Raw genomic sequence first — 24,094 nt, 5'->3', positions numbered from 1 at the left:
GATTCTGTCTCATCTTTCAGCAATGTTTCTGCTGAGGACAAGTACAGTAGGAACATTTTACAAGCTTCCTTCATTGAATGGGAGCAGCAGTCCAGGATATGGTCTGCTGTTGTTCTCCAGAAAGTATTTTTATATGATTTACATTTGTTCATATATTGCATGAATTAGAAGTTACCTTATGTTTATGGTTTAAACCGTGGGTGTAAATTTGAGAAAAAATCTCTGCGCAAAATTTGAAGCATGGAAAACAGGTCTATCCTCCTTTACGTAATACAAATGTCTCCGAAGAAGAGGCTTCTAAAGAATAAAGTTAGAAGTTAGTGTTGATGAAGTATAGAGTGAGCCTGGCTTGCGGGCGGGGATGGTTGTTGGTTGAAGAATAAATCAAAGTGGCTTCTTCCATCAAGTCTTTTAGAAAAGGATGATTGTAGATCCCAGCATGGATTAAAAATATTTTTGTTTCATTTTGTCCTTTTGCTGTATAAGTAAAACAAAATGAAATATTTTGCCTTCTGAAGGGTAGTTTCTCATTCTAATCTGATATGAAACACCACAGAAAACTAGGTTAGACAATATGTATTGATCTGGCACAGGTAAATGGATTACAGACCCTGGGGCTAGCCAGCTATTAACACTCCTCCTGTTAATTCTGGAGAAGGATAGATTATGGAAAAAAATTAAAAGTTTGTGCAGTCTGTTTTTCCATAGGGATCTGGACAGTGTTGCTATGTTAGTTTAGATAGGCTGCATCTTAATTTTTCCATAGTCCAGCTTCATGGGGCCAGTGTACTTCGAGTACTGCCATCCATTTCTTTTTCAGAGCAAAACTCTCCTTGCACGTTCAGTGCTATTTAAAAGCCAAAACAGAACGATTAAGTGATTAAATCTCCTATTGATCTCTAGTCACAGAAAGAAAATCAGGATAATTTCTTTGAAGTTTTCAAACTGCTAAGCTGATGGTAAAGCCATTCTGTACTAATCAAAACCTGTAACTTGAACATCTGTGCACACTGATGAAAGAGTGTGCTGTTATGAAAAATCCAGATATTAATGATAAGAAAAAGCATTGGGTTTGAAAATCTACAGACAACAATTTATAATATTTATGCTGTAACTAAACCCATGGAATACATTCCAGCCTAAGGAGGAGCTTCTTCCTGTGTGGGCACAAAACGTGATGATTTTTAAGAACTTGAACACCCTTTGAGCCTTTCATTCTTCCTGCCTAGTAAGTAATATGACACCCTTTCACTTCTGCTGACTTTTTAACCTAGCGCACCAGCAAAAATTAATCTGTAACTTTCCTAATAGAAAGGCATCTCTGTTTGTCTTTGCCTCTAACATTCCAGGAGCATGTATGATTTGCCTGGTGCGACCAGATCTGAGTGTAGAAAGCCAGACCTTCACTGGAATTCAAATTCATCCATCCTGTTCTAGTTCTACGATGCACTGTTCTTTTTATAGCTTCCTTGATAGTCAGTAGAAATCCCAACCATGAGATTTGTTTTGGTTTTTTTAATATTAGATCAGAGCTCCTCAGCCATTGCAACTTTATGATGTATGGACTTCAACTCCCAGAATTCCCTAAACAGCAAGAGAAACACTGGTTTAGATCTTGTACTAATATAATTTTAATATTAAAAATCCAAGTATAATCTCAAAGTGGAGATGATATGGGGGATGTAGCATTCTTTTTTTCAAGTGAATTATCTTTTGGCTTCAATCAAAGGGGCTCTTCTGGCCTCCTCTGACTAAGGCAGTTGCAAGTGTGGTAGACTAGATTTCCCAGTGTTTCTAGCCCTCATGGGTCTAGTTGGGAGTCATGGAAACTACACATCTGACACATCTGGAATATTCTGGTTTGAGAAAGATGGGACACGGTTTAGCACTGCTAGTGTAGAGAAAAAGGCTTTATTAGCACATGGTGTTCCACCACGGAGACTTGCCTAAAACAAAGGGTAAGAAAAGGTAACAGGATTTTAATTAATAATGAAGCAAAGAATGCACATGGATTGAAGATATTGATTATATCATTACATTTAAATCTCCTACATCAGCAGTTCTCAACCTGTGGGTCGCAACCCCATTTGGGGTCGAACAACCATTTCACGGGGGTCACCAAACAACGCAGTCCGCCATTTTTTCCCCCTTTTCTTTAGCTGTGCTACTCCCTTTTATTCTATTAGCTTTTGAAAGCCAATAGAATAGACTCTCTTGAATAGAGTCTAATTCTATTGGCTTTCAAAAGCGAATAGGAATTGTACAGGCTGTCTCTGCCCTGCTGAGCCCGCCAAAAGTCCCATTCTGCAAACGGTGCTGCAAGTTGTCTGCAGCGAAGGTGAGCTGTCTGGAAGTTTCCACCCCTCCCTGCTGAGCAACTACTAAAAATGTAAGTAAAAGAGGGCCAGGGGTGGGAGGTGGGAGGCCGGTGGGCGCAGGGAGGGTTGCTGGCGCGCGTGGGGCCTGGCGCGTGCCTTACTTCCCTTGGGCTGGCCCAGATGGTGGCTCAGCCGGTGGTCAGCCTGCTCTGTCTCTGCCGCTTGCCAGCTACGCCTCGGCCGGCACAGGGGGCGGCACCACGCATGCGCGGCGCTCCCGGGCAGGGAAAGTCCTCGACTTACGACCGGTTGGGTAGTCCTTGACTTACGACCGGTTGGGTAGTCCTCGACTTACGACTGGTTGATTAGTCCTCGACTTACGACCGGTTGGGGGTCGCGGCATTAAAAAGGTTGAGAACCACTGTCCTACATGCTCTCCTTTGTGTTTACTTATGAAATTGTGATATTTACCCATTTAACCTCCTTTACTTTATATCTCACTTTATTCATCATAGTAGCTTTTCCACTGTTTTCATTTGTTGTGTGTATTAGAGAAGGATCTGTGATTTATGGCAAGCAAGCCATTGTAAGATCTATGATTATGTAAAGTTATAATTTAGAGAGTTGCTAAAATTGTCTTTCTTGGATGGCAGTTTAAAAGAAATAGAAAATAGAGAAGACAGCGGTATTCATTAAAATTTGAGTAGGAGAAAGTCCTTCTGTGTTCAAGTTCATCAGGAAGTCAGTAGAACAAAATGAAAAATGAATTAGTGTTCCTAAGTGCTACATTAGCTTTTCCCCAAGCTTTAAACATGAAAAAGACTAAACTCGGAAAGTTACATTAAAAATTGAAGAACAGCGATTCCTGGGTACATACATTTCAGTAAAAAAGGAAGCGATCACCAGGAAATAAAACACCAAGGTTTTAATAAATAAAATCAAGCTTTCAATGGCTAACAACTGCCATCATCGTCAGGATACAAGCCAGCTAGTGAGGAAACCTGCTTATAAGCATAGCCACACCTAAACTCTACGCATGTACCGTGTAACAGGTCCAAACCAACTAATCCTTACTTCACTTACAGCCTTCAGTGATTCTTTCTTTTAGCTCTTACTTACATCCACCTAGCTTTCAACAGCATGCTATATATATATATATATATATATATATATATATATATATATATATATATATATATATATATAGGTCTTTGGTTGTTCGGGTTTTCTCCCACGTAAAATTGGAAGTGTCTTGGCGACGTTTCGACGAAGTCCCATTCGTCATCTTCAGGCTGGTGCTTTCAGCTTCGTGCCTCGAGCTGCAGTGTGTGGTCTTGGCTGTTTCTTCCTTTTAACTGCCAGTGGAGGTATGAACTGATTGGGTGGGAGCTTGGCTGTGTTCTGATTGGGTGGAGGTGTGTTTTGATTGGTTAGGGGCTTGGCTGTGCTCTGATTGGCTGGGGGGTTGGCTGTGCTCTGATTGGCTGTGCTCTGATTGGCTGGGGGAGTGTTCTGTTTGGTTGTGCTCAGGTTAGTCTGAGTTGCAGAGGGATTCAAGATTTTGGGCTGCCCTGCCATTCCTTGGCTTCGCGTTCGTGGTCGTGCTTCCTCTTCATGGAGGGTGTCAGTTTGCTTCATGTATGGATTGGGGGGGTTTAAAGTGGCTAATGATGCAGCTGTGGTCTGGCTTCTGGTTTGTGGTCGTGCCTCATAGTCAGTGTGGCTTTGGGTTTGTTTTTTGCATGGATGTTTGGTGGTGACATCCTGTGTGGTTTTTGTGAGTGTGGGTCTGGTATCATTTTTTGTGTTAGGGAGTCGTTTGTCAATGAGGGCGGGTTTCCAAATGGCTGGTAGGCGGGAGGTATCATCTCGCTTGTTCATGCTGTGTGGGCGTTTTTCTATCTCGATGGCTTCTCTGATTATTCTGTTATTAAAATGTTCACTTTTGGCAATGGTTCTGGTATTTTTAAAGTCAATTTCATGTCCTGTGGCTTTAAGGTGTTGGACCAGGGAAGATGTTGGTTCCTCTTTTTTGACTGAGTTCTTATGTTCTTCAATGCGTGCACTTATTCTTCTGTTGGTTTGTCCGATGTATGTGGTGGGACAAGTGGTGCATGGGATTTCGTATACTCCTTGATTTTCTAATTCAATTTTATCTTTGGGGTTTCTAAGGATGGTGGATATTTTTCTGTTTGTGCAGAATGCTGTTTTGATGTTGTGTTTATGGAGGATCTTACTGATTCTGTCTGTGGTGCCTTTTATGTATGGGAGGAGGGCTTTGCCGTTTTCTTGTTCTTTGTCTTGGATTTTAGTGGGGGTTTCTTTTTGGATTAGGTTTGTAATCTTATTTCTATGGAATCCATTGGATGTTAGTACATTGGTGAGAGTGTGTAGTTCGGGTTTTAGGTGTTGTTCGTCAGCTAAGCGTTTTGTTCTGGAGATGAGTGTCTTGGCTACAGAGTTGATCTGTGCTGGGTGGTGGTGTGAGAGAGCGTGCAGATAGCGGTTTGTGTGTGTTTTCTTCTGGTAGATGGTGTGTCCTAGGGAGCCATTGGATTTCTTGTAGACTAAGACATCCAGGAAGGGAAGTTGGTTGTTAGTTTCTGTTTCCATGGTGAACTGTATTTTGGGGTGTAGGCTGTTGAGGTGTGTGAGGAAGTTGTCCAGTTTTTCTTTCACACGTAAAAAACTCATTCCAGTTTATAGAGATCATAAAGAAACAAAACTTACAGCCCAGCGACCTACTAGTGAGCTTCGATGTCATATCCCTCTTCACCCAAGTGCCTATCAAAGAAGCCTTGACAGCTATCCAAAACAAATATAACCCCCCCAAACACATCTTAGATCTGACCAACCACTGCCTATCCAACACATACTTCATCTATAATGGACAAAAATACAAACAAACAGAAGGAGCACCCATGGGATCACCCCTCTCACCTGTCATTGCCAACCTCTACATGGAACACTTTGAAACCCAAGCTCTAGAAAAATCGGATCACAAACCCAAACTCTGGCTCAGATACGTAGATGACACCTTCATAATCTGGCCACATGGGAAAGAAAAACTGGACAACTTCCTCACACACCTCAACAGCCTACACCCCAAAATACAGTTCACCATGGAAACAGAAGCTAACAACCAACTTCCCTTCCTGGATGTCTTAGTCTACAAGAAATCCAATGGCTCCCTAGGACACACCATCTACCAGAAGAAAACACACACAAACCGCTATCTGCACGCTCTCTCACACCACCACCCAGCACAGATCAACTCTGTAGCCAAGACACTCATCTCCAGAACAAAACGCTTAGCTGACGAACAACACCTAAAACCCGAACTACACACTCTCACCAATGTACTAACATCCAATGGATTCCATAGAAATAAGATTACAAACCTAATCCAAAAAGAAACCCCCACTAAAATCCAAGACAAAGAACAAGAAAACGGCAAAGCCCTCCTCCCATACATAAAAGGCACCACAGACAGAATCAGTAAGATCCTCCATAAACACAACATCAAAACAGCATTCTGCACAAACAGAAAAATATCCACCATCCTTAGAAACCCCAAAGATAAAATTGAATTAGAAAATCAAGGAGTATACGAAATCCCATGCACCACTTGTCCCACCACATACATCGGACAAACCAACAGAAGAATAAGTGCACGCATTGAAGAACATAAGAACTCAGTCAAAAAAGAGGAACCAACATCTTCCCTGGTCCAACACCTTAAAGCTACAGGACATGAAATTGACTTTAAAAATACCAGAACCATTGCCAAAAGTGAACATTTTAATAACAGAATAATCAGAGAAGCCATCGAGATAGAAAAACGCCCACACAGCATGAACAAGCGAGATGATACCTCCCGCCTACCAGCCATTTGGAAACCCGCCCTCATTGACAAACGACTCCCTAACACAAAAAATGATACCAGACCCACACTCACAAAAACCACACAGGATGTCACCACCAAACATCCATGCAAAAAACAAACCCAAAGCCACACTGACTATGAGGCACGACCACAAACCAGAAGCCAGACCACAGCTGCATCATTAGCCACTTTAAACCCCCCCAATCCATACATGAAGCAAACTGACACCCTCCATGAAGAGGAAGCACGACCACGAACACGAAGCCAAGGAATGGCAGGGCAGCCCAAAATCTTGAATCCCTCTGCAACTCAGACTAACCTGAGCACAACCAAACAGAACACTCCCCCAGCCAATCAGAGCACAGCCAACCCCCTCAGAGCACAGCCAACCCCCCAGCCAATCAGAGCACAGCCAAGCCCCTAACCAATCAAAACACACCTCCACCCAATCAGAACACAGCCAAGCTCCCACCCAATCAGTTCATACCTCCACTGGCAGTTAAAAGGAAGAAACAGCCAAGACCACACACTGCAGCTCGAGGCACGAAGCTGAAAGCACCAGCCTGAAGATGACGAATGGGACTTCGTCGAAACGTCGCCAAGACACTTCCAATTTTACGTGGGAGAAAACCCGAACAACCAAAGACCTACCTATATATATATATATATATATATATATATATATATATATATATATATATATATATATATATATATATATATATGAACACCAAGGTACTAATTAAGACTATAAAAGTTTAATTTAAAAACGCCAAGCTTTCGCCGTCACCTGCCGGCATCATCAGGGCTGGGCCGCCAGGGTGTGAGAGAGTCATTTTATAGGCAAGCCGGAGTCTGCACCCGGCTCCTTGATCTCGTCACCGGGCCCAATTGGTTAAATTGTGCTCCGGTGGTTCGTTTCTTCCTGTCCTTCCTAGCTACGTGTGTATCTTCATCTACCTTCTTTTCTTTGGCTTCTGAGGCAGGTGGCATAAACTCCTTGTCTTTCCGGCTGTCTCTATCCCTCAATCCATTTTCCCTTTCGGGTTCGAGTGGTAATTTGCATTTGTCCTTTTCTTTTCCCAGATCATGCTTTACCCAGTCACTTTCTCTATGAGTATCTTTCTTTTCGTCCTTAACGCCCCTCCCTCGTGCCCAACTGTCATCAAGATAGTCATACGCAGTGTTCCAAATGACTCTCTCACACCCTGGCAGCCCAGCCCTGATGATGCCGAGAGGTGATGGCGAAAGCTTAGCGTTATTAAATATATATATATATATATATATATATATATATATATATATATATATATATATATATATATATATATATATCATGCTGTATGTTACACCCTGTTGCCCAAATATGGGAGAGAGAAATATTTTGCCTTGTATCAGCTCAAACTAGAGCCATCCACAGGCAGCAGTCACAACTGTGACATCATATACATTTCTAAAAGAGCTAAAGAGTTCGAAATAGCTATTCCAGTTCTCCCTTAATTCTTTCCTAGCAATCCAAATTTTAGATATATATATATCTAATGTGTGTGTGTGTGTGTGTGTGTGTGTATGTGTATATATATGTGTGTATATGTAGGTCTTTGGTTGTTCGGGTTTTCTCCCGCATAAAATTGGAAGTGTCTTGGCGACGTTTCGACGAAGTCCCATTCGTCATCTTCAGGCTGGTGTTTTCAGCTTCGTGCTTTGAGCAGCAATGTGTGGTCTTAGCTGTTTCTTCCTTTTAACTGCCAGTGGGGGTATGAACTGAGGTGATGGATTCTGCATAGGGGTGTAGTTGTTTGGCGAGAAATTAGGCTAGGTTTTGTAGAGGTGAGCCTATGGAGCTGACTATAGGTCTGAGTGGGGTTCCTTCTTTGTGTATCTTGGGGAGACCATAGAGTTTGGGGCATCTGGATGATTTCTCTCTGGGAATGATTCTTTGCTGGATCTCTTCGCTAATGGGGGAGGCTTTTATTTTGGATCTGGTGGTTTTTTCCAGGTAGGTGGTGGGATCTGTATTTTAGGGGTTTGTATGTGGAGTCTTGGAGTAGGTTGGTTAATTGGTTAATTGCAGAATCCATCACCTCACACGTAAAAAACTCATTCCAGTTTATAGAGATCATAAAGAAACAAAACTTACAGCCCAGCGACCTACTAGTGAGCTTCGATGTCATATCCCTCTTCACCCAAGTGCCTATCAAAGAAGCCTTGACAGCTATCAAAACAAATATAACCCCCCCAAACACATCTTAGATCTGACCAACCACTGCCTATCCAACACATACTTCATCTATAATGGACAAAAATACAAACAAACAGAAGGAGCACCCATGGGATCACCCCTCTCACCTGTCATTGCCAACCTCTACATGGAACACTTTGAAACCCAAGCTCTAGAAAAATCGGATCACAAACCCAAACTCTGGCTCAGATATGTAGACGACACCTTCATAATCTGGCCACATGGGAAAGAAAAACTGGACAACTTCCTCACACACCTCAACAGCCTACACCCCAAAATACAGTTCACCATGGAAACAGAAGCTAACAACCAACTTCCCTTCCTGGATGTCTTAGTCTACAAGAAATCCAATGGCTCCCTAGGACACACCATCTACCAGAAGAAAACACACACAAACCGCTATCTGCACGCTCTCTCACACCACCACCCAGCACAGATCAACTCTGTAGCCAAGACACTCATCTCCAGAACAAAACGCTTAGCTGACGAACAACACCTAAAACCCGAACTACACACTCTCACCAATGTACTAACATCCAATGGATTCCATAGAAATAAGATTACAAACCTAATCCAAAAAGAAACCCCCACTAAAATCCAAGACAAAGAACAAGAAAACGGCAAAGCCCTCCTCCCATACATAAAAGGCACCACAGACAGAATCAGTAAGATCCTCCATAAACACAACATCAAAACAGCATTCTGCACAAACAGAAAAATATCCACCATCCTTAGAAACCCCAAAGATAAAATTGAATTAGAAAATCAAGGAGTATACGAAATCCCATGCACCACTTGTCCCACCACATACATCGGACAAACCAACAGAAGAATAAGTGCACGCATTGAAGAACATAAGAACTCAGTCAAAAAAGAGGAACCAACATCTTCCCTGGTCCAACACCTTAAAGCCACAGGACATGAAATTGACTTTAAAAATACCAGAACCATTGCCAAAAGTGAACATTTTAATAACAGAATAATCAGAGAAGCCATCGAGATAGAAAAACGCCCACACAGCATGAACAAGCGAGATGATACCTCCCGCCTACCAGCCATTTGGAAACCCGCCCTTATTGACAAACGACTCCCTAACACAAAAAATGATACCAGACCCACACTCACAAAAACCACACAGGATGTCACCACCACACATCCACGCAAAAAACAAACCCAAAGCCACACCGATGACGAGGCACGACCACAAACCAGAAGCCAGACCACAGCTGCATCATTAGCCACTTTAAACCCCTCCAATCCATACATGAAGCAAACTGACACCCTCCATGAAGAGGAGGCACGACCACGAACGCGAAGCCAAAAAATAGCAAGGCAGCCCAAAATCTTAAACCCCTCTGCAACTCAGACTAACCTGAGCACAACCAAACAGAACACTCCCCCAGCCAATCAGAGCACAGCCAAGCCCCTAACCATTCAGAACACACCTCCACCCAATCAGAACACAGCCAAGCTCCCACCCAATCAGTTCATACCCCCACTGGCAGTTAAAAGGAAGAAACAGCTAAGACCACACATTGCTGCTCAAAGCACGAAGCTGAAAACACCAGCCTGAAGATGACGAATGGGACTTCGTCGAAACGTCGCCAAGACACTTCCAATTTTACGCGGGAGAAAACCCGAACAACCAAAGACCTACATACAAATACCCGCGAAAACCTCAGAAAACATAATTAAGGGAGAACTGGAATAGCTATTTCGAACTCTTTAGCTCTTTTCAACCAGACATACCCTTCTGAGATTCGAACCTGGGCTGTCTGCATGCTAGGCAGCTGTATTAACCTCTAGGCCACAGGCTCTGTCTCACTTTTGCCAGCTGTGTTAGGGAGGGAAGAAACAGGGGAGGAGTTATCTAGAATGCTGTATGTTACACCCTGTTGCCCAAATATGGGAGAGAGAAATCTTTTGCCTTGTATCAGCTCAAACTAGAGCCATCCACAGGCAGCAGTCACGACTGTGACATCATATACATTTCTAAAATTTGGATTGCTAGCAAAGAATTAAGGGAGAACTGGAATATATTAAGTTATATATTAGTTTTATTTGAATATCTTTATGTATTTAGATCAGTTTTGAATTGTACGTTTAAAATTACTTAAAGCATAGAATGTGTTTACTAAATTTATAAGGCTGCCCAGAGTCAAACAATGTGACTTTACATGGCGTATAACAACAACATTCAAAAGCCAGGTCTTAATGACTTTGCTAAAAGTGAGCAGAATTGGGGCCTGTCATATATTTGGGGGGGGGGGAGATCATTCCTGTCACAGTTCTTAAGACCCTAAGGTGACAAACTTTAAAAGAGAGAATTTGGAATTTCTAAGGGAAGCAAATGTGATGGGTAGATGCCATGTAAAAGAATTACTAACTATACAAAACTTAGGGTGGTTTTTAATAGACTGATAGATCTGGAAAGGACCTTGGAGGTTTTCTGGTCCAAGCTCTTGCCCAAGGCAGGAGTCTTTATACCATCCCAGACAGATGGTTGTCCAATCTTTTCTTGAAAATCTCCAGCAAGGGAGTACTCACAACTCCAGGAGATGAGCTGTTCCATTTATTAATCGTTCTCACTGTCAAGAGATTCCTCCTTATTTTCTAGTTGGCTTTTTCTTTGATGAGTTTCCACTCATTGCTTCTTGTCCTACCTTCCGGTGCTATGGAGAACAAATTGACCCCTTCTTCCCTGTGTCAGCCCTTCAGATATTAAAAGATGGCTAACGGGTCTCTCCTAAACCTTCTCTTTATTAGCTTAAACATACCCAATTCTCTTAGCCATTCATTGTACAAGTGTCTAGACTCCTTATCATCTTTGTTGTTCTTTTCTGCACTTTTTCTAGGGTCATAGCATTTTTTTTTTTTTTTGCATTATGGTGACCAGAACTGGATGCAATATTCCAAGTGTGGCCTCGGTGCAGTATAGAGTGATACTATCACTTCCTGTGATCTTGATACTATCCCAGTGTTTATGCAGCCTTGGACTGCAATGGCTTTTTTGGCAGCTGCAGCACACTGCAGACTCATACTTAAGTGGTAGTCTACTAGGACACTTAAATCCCTTTCACAGGCACTAGTATTAAACCAGGCACTGCCCATTCTGTACTTACACATTTGTTTTTTCTTGCCTAAGTACAGGACCTTACTTTTCTCACCACTGAACTGCATCTTTCTGAATAGGGCCCAAAGTTCAAGTCTGTCAAGATTCTTCTGAATTGTGAGTCTATCTTCCAAAGTGTTAGTAATACCCCCAGCTTGGAACTGTGAGGGTGGATATTGCCTAAATTATATCAAATATAGCCTCCACAAAAAAGAAAAAAGAGACTCTTTTTAATCACTATAAAAATGGAGAAACCTCAGTCACAATTAAACTGTACACTTATATTGGAAAAGATCTATGAGGCTACTGCAGAAATATGTGCTACAATGAAAAAGTTTACTACAGAACTAAGATCCAGAAATTTCACTTCAAACGTTCAAATGGATGTCCAGGCTACACCGAACTATGGTATAAATCAAAACATACTACAAGAGGAATCAACAGAGATAAAAGAGGAACTTATTCTATCTTATATAAACCTTCCATCTGCAATTTAGAGGAACAGAAGAAGCAAAGACTGAGATTTCAAACTACAAAGCAACAATGCTTCAAGGAGGAGAGAAATAGATGTCTAATGCAGAGGATGGGATTTCTATCCTTTCAAGGGCTACTGCAAGCAACAAAAATAGATCTACTGGCTGAAAGGGAAGCGTCTTTATGGAAACCTGCCTGGCACAGAAAAAAAAGCCAGAATTAGACTGAAAAGATAAATTTAAAATTGTGTAATGGATTAAAAGGCAAAGTTGGACTTATGGATTGTTTTAAGAATTACGATTTAGAGTTAGAAACAAGAATTTATATATGTAGGTCTTTGGTTGTTCGGGTTTTCTCCCGCGTAAAATTGGAAGTGTCTTGGCGACGTTTCGACGAAGTCCCATTCGTCATCTTCAGGCTGGTGTTTTCAGCTTCGTGCTTTGAGCTCAAAGCACGAAGCACGAAAACACGAAGCTGAAAACACCAGCCTGAAGATGACGAATGGGACTTCGTCGAAACGTCGCCAAGACACTTCCAATTTTACGTCGGAGAAAACCCGAACAACCAAAGACCTACATACAAATACCCGCGAAAACCTCAGAAAACATATATATATACACGAGGGTGATTTTTAGAACAGATATTTTAAATAGGTTAAGAATGTACTTTTTGGAATAATAGAATTATTTTGATGAAAATTATGTATTGGAATTGAAAAAATGTTTTTTTTTAGATTGGGATGGTTTTAATAATTAATGGAATGTTTTAAATTAGTTAGATGATCTTTTTGTACAATAACATAGATGTGATAAGGTATGATAATCAATTGGATGAAATTTGAAGTTTGTGTAATGAATTGAAATAAGGTTTAACATTATTTTTTAATTAAGATAGCTATTGTGTAGTGGAAGAAGAAATAAATGAGATTGGTGATAAAAGGAGGGATGAGAGAGATTAAGAACTAGAATACATCTGTAAGGAATACCTGAATTGATAACTTGTTGATTTAAAGTTAAATTTGATTATGGTAATTGTAAACTGATAAAGGTGTAAAACAGGTTTAGTAGTAATAGAAATTTAATTTAGAAATGGAATATTTTAAACATATTATATTATTTGAGGGAAATAGAGAGGGGACAGTGAATGTATTAAGTTGAGTTGTTTATTTATGTTTTTACTTTTGAATGTCTGATTACCCAAACACCACGGTGTGTCCTGAGTACTTTTTCTTAAAAATTAAAAAACCAATAAAATATCTTTTTTAAAAAAGTAATACCCCCAGCTTAGTGTCATCTGCAAATTTGATGAGCACCCCTTCAATCCCCTCATCTAGGTCACTTATGAAGATATTTAAAACACTGGGCCCAAGACAGTACCTTGAGGTATCCCACTGCATGCTTCCTTTCGCATAGACATAGTTGCAATCAGTAGGACATGCTGAGTGAAGATTGAAACCATATCAGCTCTTTTATAGTCCTCTGACAGTTCCCCTGTGTCCCACAAACTCTGAAAGATTTCATTCAATGGTTCTGAGATCACATCTGCCAGCTCCTTCTTATTCCTTACATATTAAACATTTTTTGTTGTTATTTTTGGCATTTGTTGCAAGTCTTACTTCATTCTGAGCTTTGCCTTCCATTCTTGCAGAATTGGGCTATTTGCTGGTATGTTGTTCTAGTTATATGACCCTCTTATATTTGTCATTTTTGTCTCTCAGTTTGTCAGAGTGTTCTTTGTGCAACCATGCTGGTTTCATCTAGACTTTTTTCCCCCTTTTGTAGTATTGATTTTGTTTGGGCCTTTTATATTTTGCTTTTCAGAGTTTCAAAAGCATTCTGAACTGCTTTTCTCTCTAAAACATCTATCCATGGAATCCTTCCTATTCCCAGTTTGTTGAAGTCAGCTGTCTTAAAGTCTAAAACACTAATCTGACTTTGTTCAATTACCTGTGCCTGTATTATGGTGAATTCTCAAATGACATGGTCATTCCCTGCCAAAGTTCCTACAAATTTTACTTCCTCAACCATTTCATCGCTGTTAGCAAGAATTAAATCCAGAAGAGCTGACCCTCTAGTTCCATTCTCCATCTTTTGAATGACAAAAGTGTCAGCTAGGCACCTCAGGAACCTGTTTGATGTCCTACTACTGGGGAGTTTGTTACAGGGACCAGTTTAAAAGTAAAAAGCCACAAATGTCTGTTATGTGTATATCCAGTCAGGAAGTAAAACAGTCTTGTTCAGCATAAATTTGTGTGTTCCTGAGGAAAGGGTGTGACTTCTTTTAACTGAAAGGAAAAAGTGTAAATTTGATAATTCTTATAAGAGGAAATAACATGTCGAGTTCTGGTGGCAAACATTGACCTGTTTGGGAATTGGTCTTTCAACTGCTACAGACCTATGATATAAGGTCAATTTTGCAAAGAGCCTTTCTTTTTAATTTGAACCAAAGAATTTAAATGAAAGTGATTTAGAGCAGGGGTCCTCAATCCCCATCCATGGACTGGGCACCAATATACGGCATGCCAGAAACCGGGCCACGCAAACAAGCAAAGCTCCATCCATGGGATGAAGGCAGCAGGCCCCTTCCGGTCCAAAGAAAAACCTGTCTCCACGGAACCTGTCCTTGGTGTCCAGAAGGTTGGGGACTACTGATTTAGAGGGAGTATATTCTGAAATATTCAAGTAACATATTGCATAAAGGCAAAATGTATTCATTGTGACTTTGAGAAATAACAAAAATGATATTTTTAATTTTTAATTACATTCCTTAGCTTTCAAGCTGGCTTCTCTGTTAAATAATTTTCAAATATGTTAAATTTGCAGTTCAGAGAATCTGAGTAGAAATTTTCCACACCCAAGATTATTCTGTCTGTCACAGGGATGTCTGCAGGATACAGACAAAAAAGTCAAGATGACGGCCTCCATTGGAAGATTGAAGTTATTGCCATATTTATGAGCTTCACCTGTGTGACATACGTAAGAAACAGGTAGAGCTTCAATAACATCATAAAGTTGCTATCTTGACTTTTTTTGACCATATTGTGTAAATGTTCTTAGCGTCTTCCAACTTTTTTTGCAGTTCTTGCAGCCTTGGTGTCTTTTTCTTTGAGAAGAAACGGTGAGAATGAATAGCCCATCCTTTCAGTGAAAATTGCTTTTGCAAATTACAGTTTGCACTTCTGTAATAAACACTGTACCTTTCTTGGGTATTTTAAAATGCCTCCCCTATGACTCATCTTCACCTTGATCCTTTTTGTCTCCATTGGTTGGTGCCTAACAATTTAAAAGTTTAGGTCAATGTGCAAACCCTCAATTTTAAGGAAGGGCTTAATTCTAAATTATAAATTTTGCTTTATAAATGGCTTGCTTAGAATGCTTGATTTGATCTTGTTGTAACTCTGCTATTGAACTATTTAAAATATTTTTTTCTTTGCTGCTATTTTGAATGGTAATTGGAAATTAAAGAATTGCATCTCATATTTTCCTCAAGGGTCTGTTAGATATCTGTTGTATGAAAATATCTCTCCTCTGCTGTTTTGTTTCTTTGGCTTAAGACAGTGATGGCGAACCTTTTAGAGACCGAGTGCCCAAAAACTGCCCTGCCCCCTACCCCACCCGCCTGCAGGGCCACTCACTGCCTCCACAGCCCGCTGCAAATCGCCCAGGCGGCCCAGCAATCCCATGGTGGCCATGCCCTCTGCACTCCATGCACCTGTGTGCGACGGGACATGAGGGTTGAGTCTTGTCCCTGCTGCTTGGCTGCCATGTGCTTCGCTGTGCTGCTTCACATGGTCCATGCCTGGGGGCGACTCTCCTCCAGGGGGGATGCTGGTGAGGAGGGGGCTGTGGGGGGAGGCAGGGCTGGGGCGACAGCTCGCGTGCTCACAGAGAGGAGTCTGAGTGCCACCTCTGGCACGCTTGCCATAGGTTCGCCACCACTGGCTTAAGATATGGGCATCAGTCTGATAGTAAAAGTGAATGTCTTAGTTATTACAAAAAATGATACTGCCTTAAATTAAGCTCAAAATAATGATTTTAAAAAAAATCAAATGTGCTAATGCATTCTCAGAACTCATTATATCTTGGCCTAGCACCCAGTTGTGCCTGTTGTTTTGAATAGAGCTTGGGAAATTTCAGTGCGGTCTTATCTAGACCATCAACTCACTTTTGTACAACCTTGTATAGTTTGGTAGAGGGGATAATTTTAAACCTTTCTGACAGACTCTCAGAAGGATTCCCCAGTAAAAGGTCGTTCTGATTAACTCAACTAAATCAAGTAAATTTCGTGAACATGCCTTCCCCCATCTGGGGATTTCTTAGCACTTTTCTCTAGATTCTAGAACTTCTCTCTTTAACCCAGCTACAGGAAGACTAGAATTAGAAAGCATTTTCGATCCTCCAATCCAAAACTTAGAAATTCAGAATTAACACAACTTCTGTCAATCCAGGAATAACAGAAGTAATTGGACAGTTGTGCATTTTTCCCTTCCAAAGCCAGCTCTGTAGATATAAAGAGTTTGGGATTAATGCAGGCAGTCTAATTGGACTTGTTACTCATTATGTCCTTGAATAAACCATTGGGCTTTAACACACATTCGTTGTAAGAAAGATATATATAATTTGGTCTCTTGCTAGGATATTCACAGAGAGGACTTCCTTTTTGTTCTTTATTTCATTTTAACTTTTCAGCAGGCGTCCTCAATTTTATAGGATATGGAGGATGAACGAAAGCCTGTTCCTTTGGCAAGACTGATTTTTGGTTAGTGCAATAACAGTGGTCCATTTATAATCTCCGGATTTAGCCAGTACTCTTAATAGAAAAATAAAGCTGCAATCTAATTTTCATCAGTTATGCCTTTGCGCTATTGTGATGCCACCAAGCATTCACAAGGATGAATACTTATTATTTCCTACTCAGAAAATACAAAACGCTTTTCACAATCTCAACTAGAAGCACACGGGGTTTAGCACAGATGAAGTAGAAAAGTTCCTCCAAACCCCTGCATAACTTTCAGGGAGGAAGAACTGGAAACTCGGAAATTTGTTCCCTTCCTCTTCCCCACTTCTCAGCTGCTTCCCATACTTATGTATACATGACCTAGTCTTCCTCCTTTTTCTTTAACCACAATGTCCTTGCATGATTTATCTCCCCTTGCCTTCTTCTCTTCTACCTTCAGCTGCAATCAGAATACTTTTGCCCAAATCACACACAGCTCAGGCCCACATGGTCTGTTTCTTAATGGAATACGTATTTTGGTCAACCATCCCAAGGTAGTTGCATGATTAGAAATGTAGTAGATAATGCTGATGGCTAATTTGCAAATACATATAGCATTCAGGTTGCCTGTAACTTTTCAGTCAGATGGTCTACAGCAACAAAGCTCATTTTGACCAGTGTTTTGTAGAGTGTGTGTGGCTTCCCTCTCCTCAAGTCAGAAAGGGAACAGATATAGAACAAGCTTGTTGTAATAGGTGTCTCATATTGATTTAGCCGGGGAAGAGAAGGAGAAAACCAGTACCTAATGACTGAATAGATATTTTTTACATATATTAGCTGTATTTCAAGTTTACTTTAGGCCAAAAATTATTGATGAAGGCTTGTGCCTGCCATGAAATATTTTTGGAACTTGTTGCTGAAGTTACCTTCTTACTGAATGTCAATATAATTTTTTCAGCTAATAATTTTTATGTTGCATCAGGTGGTGAACTACTTTTTTATTTAATTGTATAAAACATGTTTGATTTCAATAGTTTTCTTAAAAATCAGTTCTAGAAACAGGAAATACCAGCAATTTTTTTTAAAATGGGAAATGAACTTTATTATTGAATGAGATTTTATGACTTCCTAATAGTTGCCCATGATTTGACTTTTTCTCTTTTCCTTTTGCAGCAGCTGTGGACCTGTTTATTCACAGTCCTCTGACCCTAGCTTTAATGCCAAAAATGATTTTCTTTTGTTGGTACTTGAAAGCAGTTAACAGGCAAATGGTATATATAGATAGTAAATTAATCATCATCAGTATTGTGTTCATCCATTGTTTCTAGCTCAATATTCAAGACTATTTGGAATATTTTCCTTCTTTTGTTTCACTGCTACATATTGTCCACTGATGTAGTATAAAACTTCCTCTAGGGTTTTTCCATAATACATGGTATCCATCACAAACATTTAATAACTATGGCTGAGCTAGAGAATCCAAATATTGCTGAACTGTAAGTTCAAGCAGCTCAGTGTGTACTTCAGCAATACTTCAGATTTACTAAGTGATCAGACAGAAAAGGAAGCAGAAGTTTAGGAGGGCAGATTGAGGAAAGGGTAGTGAGAGAAAATATTTATCAGGGATGGGGAGAAATTGCTGCAAATTGCCCGTGCTGTGTGATTGCGACACAGAGAAACAGAGGCAGCTTCAGGGGACATATAAGGGACACAGTGTGCAAAATAATTTGAACAATATTAGGGGAGGGGGAAATCAAAGGGAAACCTTTTCTTTTCCCCTTCTGTTCCTTTGAGGAACATGGAGGTGGGGAAGAAGTATACGTTTCTTTTTCTTCCTGAAGATAAGAACAATCACATGTGCAAATGTAGACCAGCATGGATGAGAAGATTAGGTAGACATCAGGTGACCCTCTACACCTTGCTAGGATAAACTAACGAATTCTCCATTTTGGGCACAGAAGTACTTGCAGAGGAACAAGAGTATGAAGAAGTCTTCCTGAAATTAAAAGAAAGCCAAATGGACACAGACATGGAAAACATGACCCAAGGGTCAAACCTATCAAGAAGTGCTTTGATTTATTTGAACGTATTAGCCGCCAACAAGTTTAGAAAACTTGTGAACTTCAGAAAACAATCAGACATTCCCTAGGGATGATACTTCTGATCCCTTGGATAAAAAAACAGCTACCATGATCTTCAGAGACTGAGCAGAACAGACTTTGCAAAGGGAAGTATTTCTGCCTCTGTCCTGATTTTCACTTCCTCTGTTTCTTTGAATAATTTAATAGCTACTTTCTCCCATCTTTGATATAAGCCTAAAGGTTTATGCAAATATATCTACAAGTATTTTTTTTTTTTTGCCCATCAAGTAAAACGTAGGTGTTATTTAGTCCATGAACTGGATGTCTGATGAAATTTCAGTGACTTTTAAAAGTAAATATTGCATACCAAAACTATTTTATAGAAAATAACATTTTATAAGAGGTTAAATGTTTATAAACAGATATAGGGAAATATTTATGATACAGTCAGCAGAAGGTGTTTCTGAGAATAATTTGCATTAATACTTGTCATATATAGCATGCTGAAGACCGTAGTAAATTATGGCTCTAATTATGTGCAACTGTAGGGCACAAAAGTGTCACATCTCCTTCAACCACTAGAGGTCAGCATAAACAAAGAATTTACAAAATATAAGTCTTTAGTTTATCTTGACTTGATTCTAGCACTGCTTTTATTGTTTTATTTTACTTCATTTTATCTTATTATTGTTATTTTGATTTAGTGAACTTTATAATATATTACATTGTTATGACCTGGGTTATAACAATAAACATTTATTTACACTGGATACTTAGAAAAATGATAAATGAAAATAGCTAATATATCAAAGTCTGCTAATACTACTTTTCTGTAATAACTATTCAATTAATTTATCTTCTGTTATATTTGTTAAGACTGTCAATAGGAGGTGGAGTTTTAGATCATTATTGCTGAGGCAATCTAGTGTAGCATTTTTGAGCTGATTTCTTACTTCAGGTTATAATTCAATTTTAACGTTCAAATCATATTTCTCTTGCTTAACTAATTCCAACAGTTTTTGCCTGATACTGTAATGCTAATAATAGTAATAATTTGTTAAATTTATATGCCACCCCCAATGACTCTGGGAAAATTACAAATTGTTAAAAACATTTAAAAAACAAGAAAATAATGCGTAAAGGATGTAAATTACACAAATAACCAAATGTCTATATCTGCCCTCTGTATTTGTCTGTTTATTTATCAAATGTATATGCTGTCCCAAGAGCCAGTTTGGTGTAGTGGTTCAGGCTTCAGGCAAGAAACTGGGAGATTATGAGTTCTAGTCCCACTTGGATGACCTTGGGCCAGTCTCTCAGCCCTAGGAAGGAGGCAATAGCAAACCACTTCTGAGAAACCTTGCCAAGAAAACTGCAGGGACCTGTCCGGGTAGTCTCCAAGAATTGGACACAACTGAATGGAAAAAAAGTGCTGTCCAACTCCAACCCAACTCTGGGTGATGTACAACATAAAAACAATTAAAAATAGAAAAATATAGAGATCACACAAAACAGATGTCTGGAAAAAGAATGCCTCTATCCCATCTACCATAATCCAAAGCCTGGAGAAAGAGCCAGATTTTAAGGACTCAAGTAAATAGGGTCAGAGTTGGGGGCATATGGACATCTGGGGGCCATTGTTTCAGAGGGCGACCACAGACAAAGCTCACTTCCTAGGTCCTGACAATTGATGCTGTCTAATTGATGGAAGATAAAGTATGCCATTTTTGCTCAATGGAATAAGATCCTTAGATACGATCATAGCACCTAGCTTGGTCTCCCACTTAGCCATTGGGATACATCTTAGATGACTTGAGGAATGTGCACTGTGCAGATGGAACATCCTGGGAAAGACTCTTCAGACATTCCTAAGTTATTTCTGCTACTCAAAGGTAGATATTTTGGGGCTTAAAGGGGCAAGAGCACATGCACATGTTTTTCTTGTGATGGATCAAGAACTCACTCTTTGTGTTTCCTCTTCCCAGGTGTGGAAACTCATTAACACTCTTTCAAATACCTTGCAGAGAGCAGCTTTCTTGGAATTTTAGTCATTGTCGTCTACATCTTTTCCACCTAACAATTGCCCACACATGAGCATGCGTGGAATTTGATACATTACAACTAATTTTAAAGATAAAAAGCAGGAATGAATATATATGTATGTGTATGTATGTATGTATGTATGTATGTATGTATGTATGTCCCCTTTATGGATTACTGCCTTGTCGTGGCGAAGGGGCTTGCGTAACTCAATGAAGCTATAAGCTATGCCGTGCAGGGCCACCCAAGACGGACAGGTTATAGCAGAGAGTTCTGACAAAATGTGATCCACTGGAGAAGGAAATGGCAAACCACTCCAGTATCTTTGCCATGAAAACCCCATGGACAGTACTAAAAGGAAAAAAGATATGACGCTGGAAGATGAGCCCCTCAGGTCGGAAGGTGTCCAATATGCTACTGGGGAAGAGCAGAGGGCTAGTACTAGTAGCGCCAGAAAGAATGAAGCGACTGGGCCAAAGCCGAAAGGACGCTCAGCTGTGGATATATCTGGTGGTGAAAGGAAAGTCCGATGCTGTAAAGATTTTTTCTCCATAGGAACCTGGAATGTAAGATCCATGAATCAAGGCAAGCTAGACGTAGTCAAAAAAGAGATGACAAGACTGAACATCGACATCTTAGGAATCAGCGAACTAAAATGGACAGGAATGGGTGAATTTAACTCAGATGACCATCAGGTATACTACTGTGGGCAAGAATCCCTCAGAAGAAATGGAGTAGCCTTCATAGTCAATAAAAGAATAGGAAAAGCAATACTGGGATACAATCCTCAAAATGACAGAATGATCTCAATTCGAATCCAAGGCAAACCATTCAATATCACAGTAGTCCAAATCTATGCCCCAACCACTGGTGCTGAAGAGGATGAAATTGACCGGTTCTATGAAGCCCTACAGCACCTTATAGAATTAACACCAAAAAATGATGTCCTTATCATCATGGGGGATTGGAATGCTAAGGTAGGAAGCCAAAAGATAACCGGAATAACAGGCAAGTTTGGCCTTGGAGAACAAAATGAAGCAGGGCACAGGCTAATAGAATTTTGTCAAGAGAATACGATGGTCATAACAAACACTCTTTTCCAACAACCCAAGAGACGGCTCTACACATGGACATCACCAGACGGTCAACATAGAAATCAGATTGACTATGTGCTCTGCAGCCAAAGATGGAGAAGCTCTATACAGTCAGTAAAAACAAGACCAGGAGCTGACTGTGGCTCAGATCATGAGCTTCTCGTTGCAAAATTTAGGCTTAAATTGAAAAAAGTAGGGAAAAGCACTAGGCCACTCAGGTATGAACTAAATCATATTCCTGATGAATATACAGTAGAGGTGACAAATAGATTTAAGGAACTGGATCTGATAGACAGAGTGCCTGAAGAACTATGGATGGAAGTTCGCAACATTGTACAAGAGGTAGCAACTAAAACCATCCCAAAGAAAAAGAAATGCAAGAAAGCAAAATGGCTGTCTGAGGAAGCTTTGCAAATAGCTGAGGAAAGAAGGGAAGCGAAAGGCAAAGGAGAAAGAGAAAGATACACCCAATTGAATGCAGAATTCCAGAGAGTAGCTAGAAGAGATAAGAATGCCTTCTTAAATGAACAGTGCAAAGAAATAGAAGAAAACAACAGAATAGGGAGGACCAGAGATCTCTTCAAGAAAATTGGAGATATGAAGGGAACGTTTCATGCAAAGATGGGCATGATAAAGGACCAAAATGGCAGAGACCTAACAGAGGCAGAAGAGATTAAGAAGAGATGGCAAAACTACACAGAAGAACTATACAAGAATGAGCTTAACATCCCAGATAACCACAATGAGATGGTCATTGACCTCGAACCAGACATCCTAGAATGTGAAGTGAAATGGGCCTTAGAAAATCTGAGCAACAACAAAGCTAGTGGAGGTGACAGTATTCCAGCTGAGCTATTCAAAATCTTAAAAGACGATGCAGTAAAAGTGCTACACTCAATTTGCCAGCAAATTTGGAAAACTCAACAGTGGCCACAGGATTGGAAAAGGTCAGTTTACATTCCAATTCCAAAGAAAGGCAATGCCAAAGAATGTTCAAACTATCGCACCATTGCACTCATTTCACATGCTAGTAAAGTTATGCTTAAAATCCTACAAGCTAGACTCCAGCAGTATGTGGATCGAGAACTACCAGAAGTACAGGCAGGATTTCGAAGAGGCAGAGGAACTAGAGATCAAATTGCCAACATACGCTGGATCATGGAGAAAGCTAGGGAGTTCCAGAAAAACATCTACTTCTGCTTCATTGACTATGCAAAAGCCTTTGATTGTGTGGATCACAACAAATTGTGGCAAGTTCTTAAAGAGATGGGAGTACCAGACCATCTCATTTGTCTCTTGAGAAACCTATATGCGGGTCAAGAAGCAACAGTGAGAACTGAACACGGAACCACTGATTGGTTCAAATTGGAAAAGGAGTCCGGCAAGGCTGTATACTGTCGCCCTGCCTATTTAACTTATATGCAGAGCACATCATGAGAAAGGCAGGGCTAGATGAATCAAAAGTTGGAATTAAGATTGCCGGGAGAAATATCAACAACCTAAGATATGCAGATGATACCACTCTAATGGCAGAAAGTGAAGAGGAACTAAAGAGCCTCTTGATGCGGGTGAAGAAGGAGAGTGCAAAAGTTGGCTTGAAACTCAACATTAAGAAAACCAAAATCATGGCATCCGGCCCTCTCAATTCCTGGCAAATAGATGGGGAAGAAATGGAGGTAGTGACAGATTTTATTTTTCTGGGCTCCAAGATCACCTCAGATGGGGACTGCAGCCAAGAAATTAAAAGACGCTTGCTCCTGGGGAGGAAAGCTATGGCAAATCTAGACAGCATACTAAAAAGCAGAGACATCACCCTGCCAACAAAAGTGCGTATAGTCCAGGCCATGGTTTTCCCAGTTGCAATGTATGGCTGTGAAAGTTGGACCATAAGAAAGGCTGAGCGCAAAAGAATTGAGGCCTTTGAACTATGGTGCTGGAGAAGACTCCTGCGAGTCCCTTGGACTGCAAGGCGTTCAAACCGGTCAGTCCTAGAAGAGATCAACCCCGACTGCTCTTTAGAAGGCCAGATCCTGAAGTTGAAACTCAAGTACTTTGGCCACCTAATGAGAAGGAAGGATTCACTGGAGAAGAGCCTAATGCTGGGAAAGATTGAGGGCAATAGAAGAAGGGG

At 40.4% G+C, this 24,094-nt stretch overlaps 1 protein-coding gene across 5 annotated transcripts in view; it reads left to right on the top strand.

The window, feature by feature from the left end:
• The window catches only part of STOX2 (storkhead box 2), a 242,522-nt gene that overhangs the window by 35,227 nt on the left and 183,201 nt on the right, over positions 1-24,094 (top strand). The window contains exon 2 of one of the 5 annotated variants that reach the window (XM_039330854.1): positions 14,910-15,794. The exons of the other annotated variants lie outside the window; for them this stretch is intronic. Within the exon in view, the coding sequence (XP_039186788.1) occupies positions 14,910-15,022 (113 nt within the window). The 3' untranslated portion in view covers positions 15,023-15,794. Of the gene's footprint in view, positions 1-14,909; positions 15,795-24,094 lie in introns of those variants that run through there. 5 annotated transcript variants of the gene reach the window in all.

The sequence above is a fragment of the Crotalus tigris genome, unplaced genomic scaffold (assembly GCF_016545835.1).
Source record: "Crotalus tigris isolate CLP2741 ecotype Arizona unplaced genomic scaffold, ASM1654583v1 scf7180000024432.2438137, whole genome shotgun sequence".
Lineage (NCBI taxonomy): Eukaryota > Metazoa > Chordata > Lepidosauria > Squamata > Viperidae > Crotalus > Crotalus tigris.
This window is presented reverse-complemented; position numbering and strand designations above follow the sequence as displayed.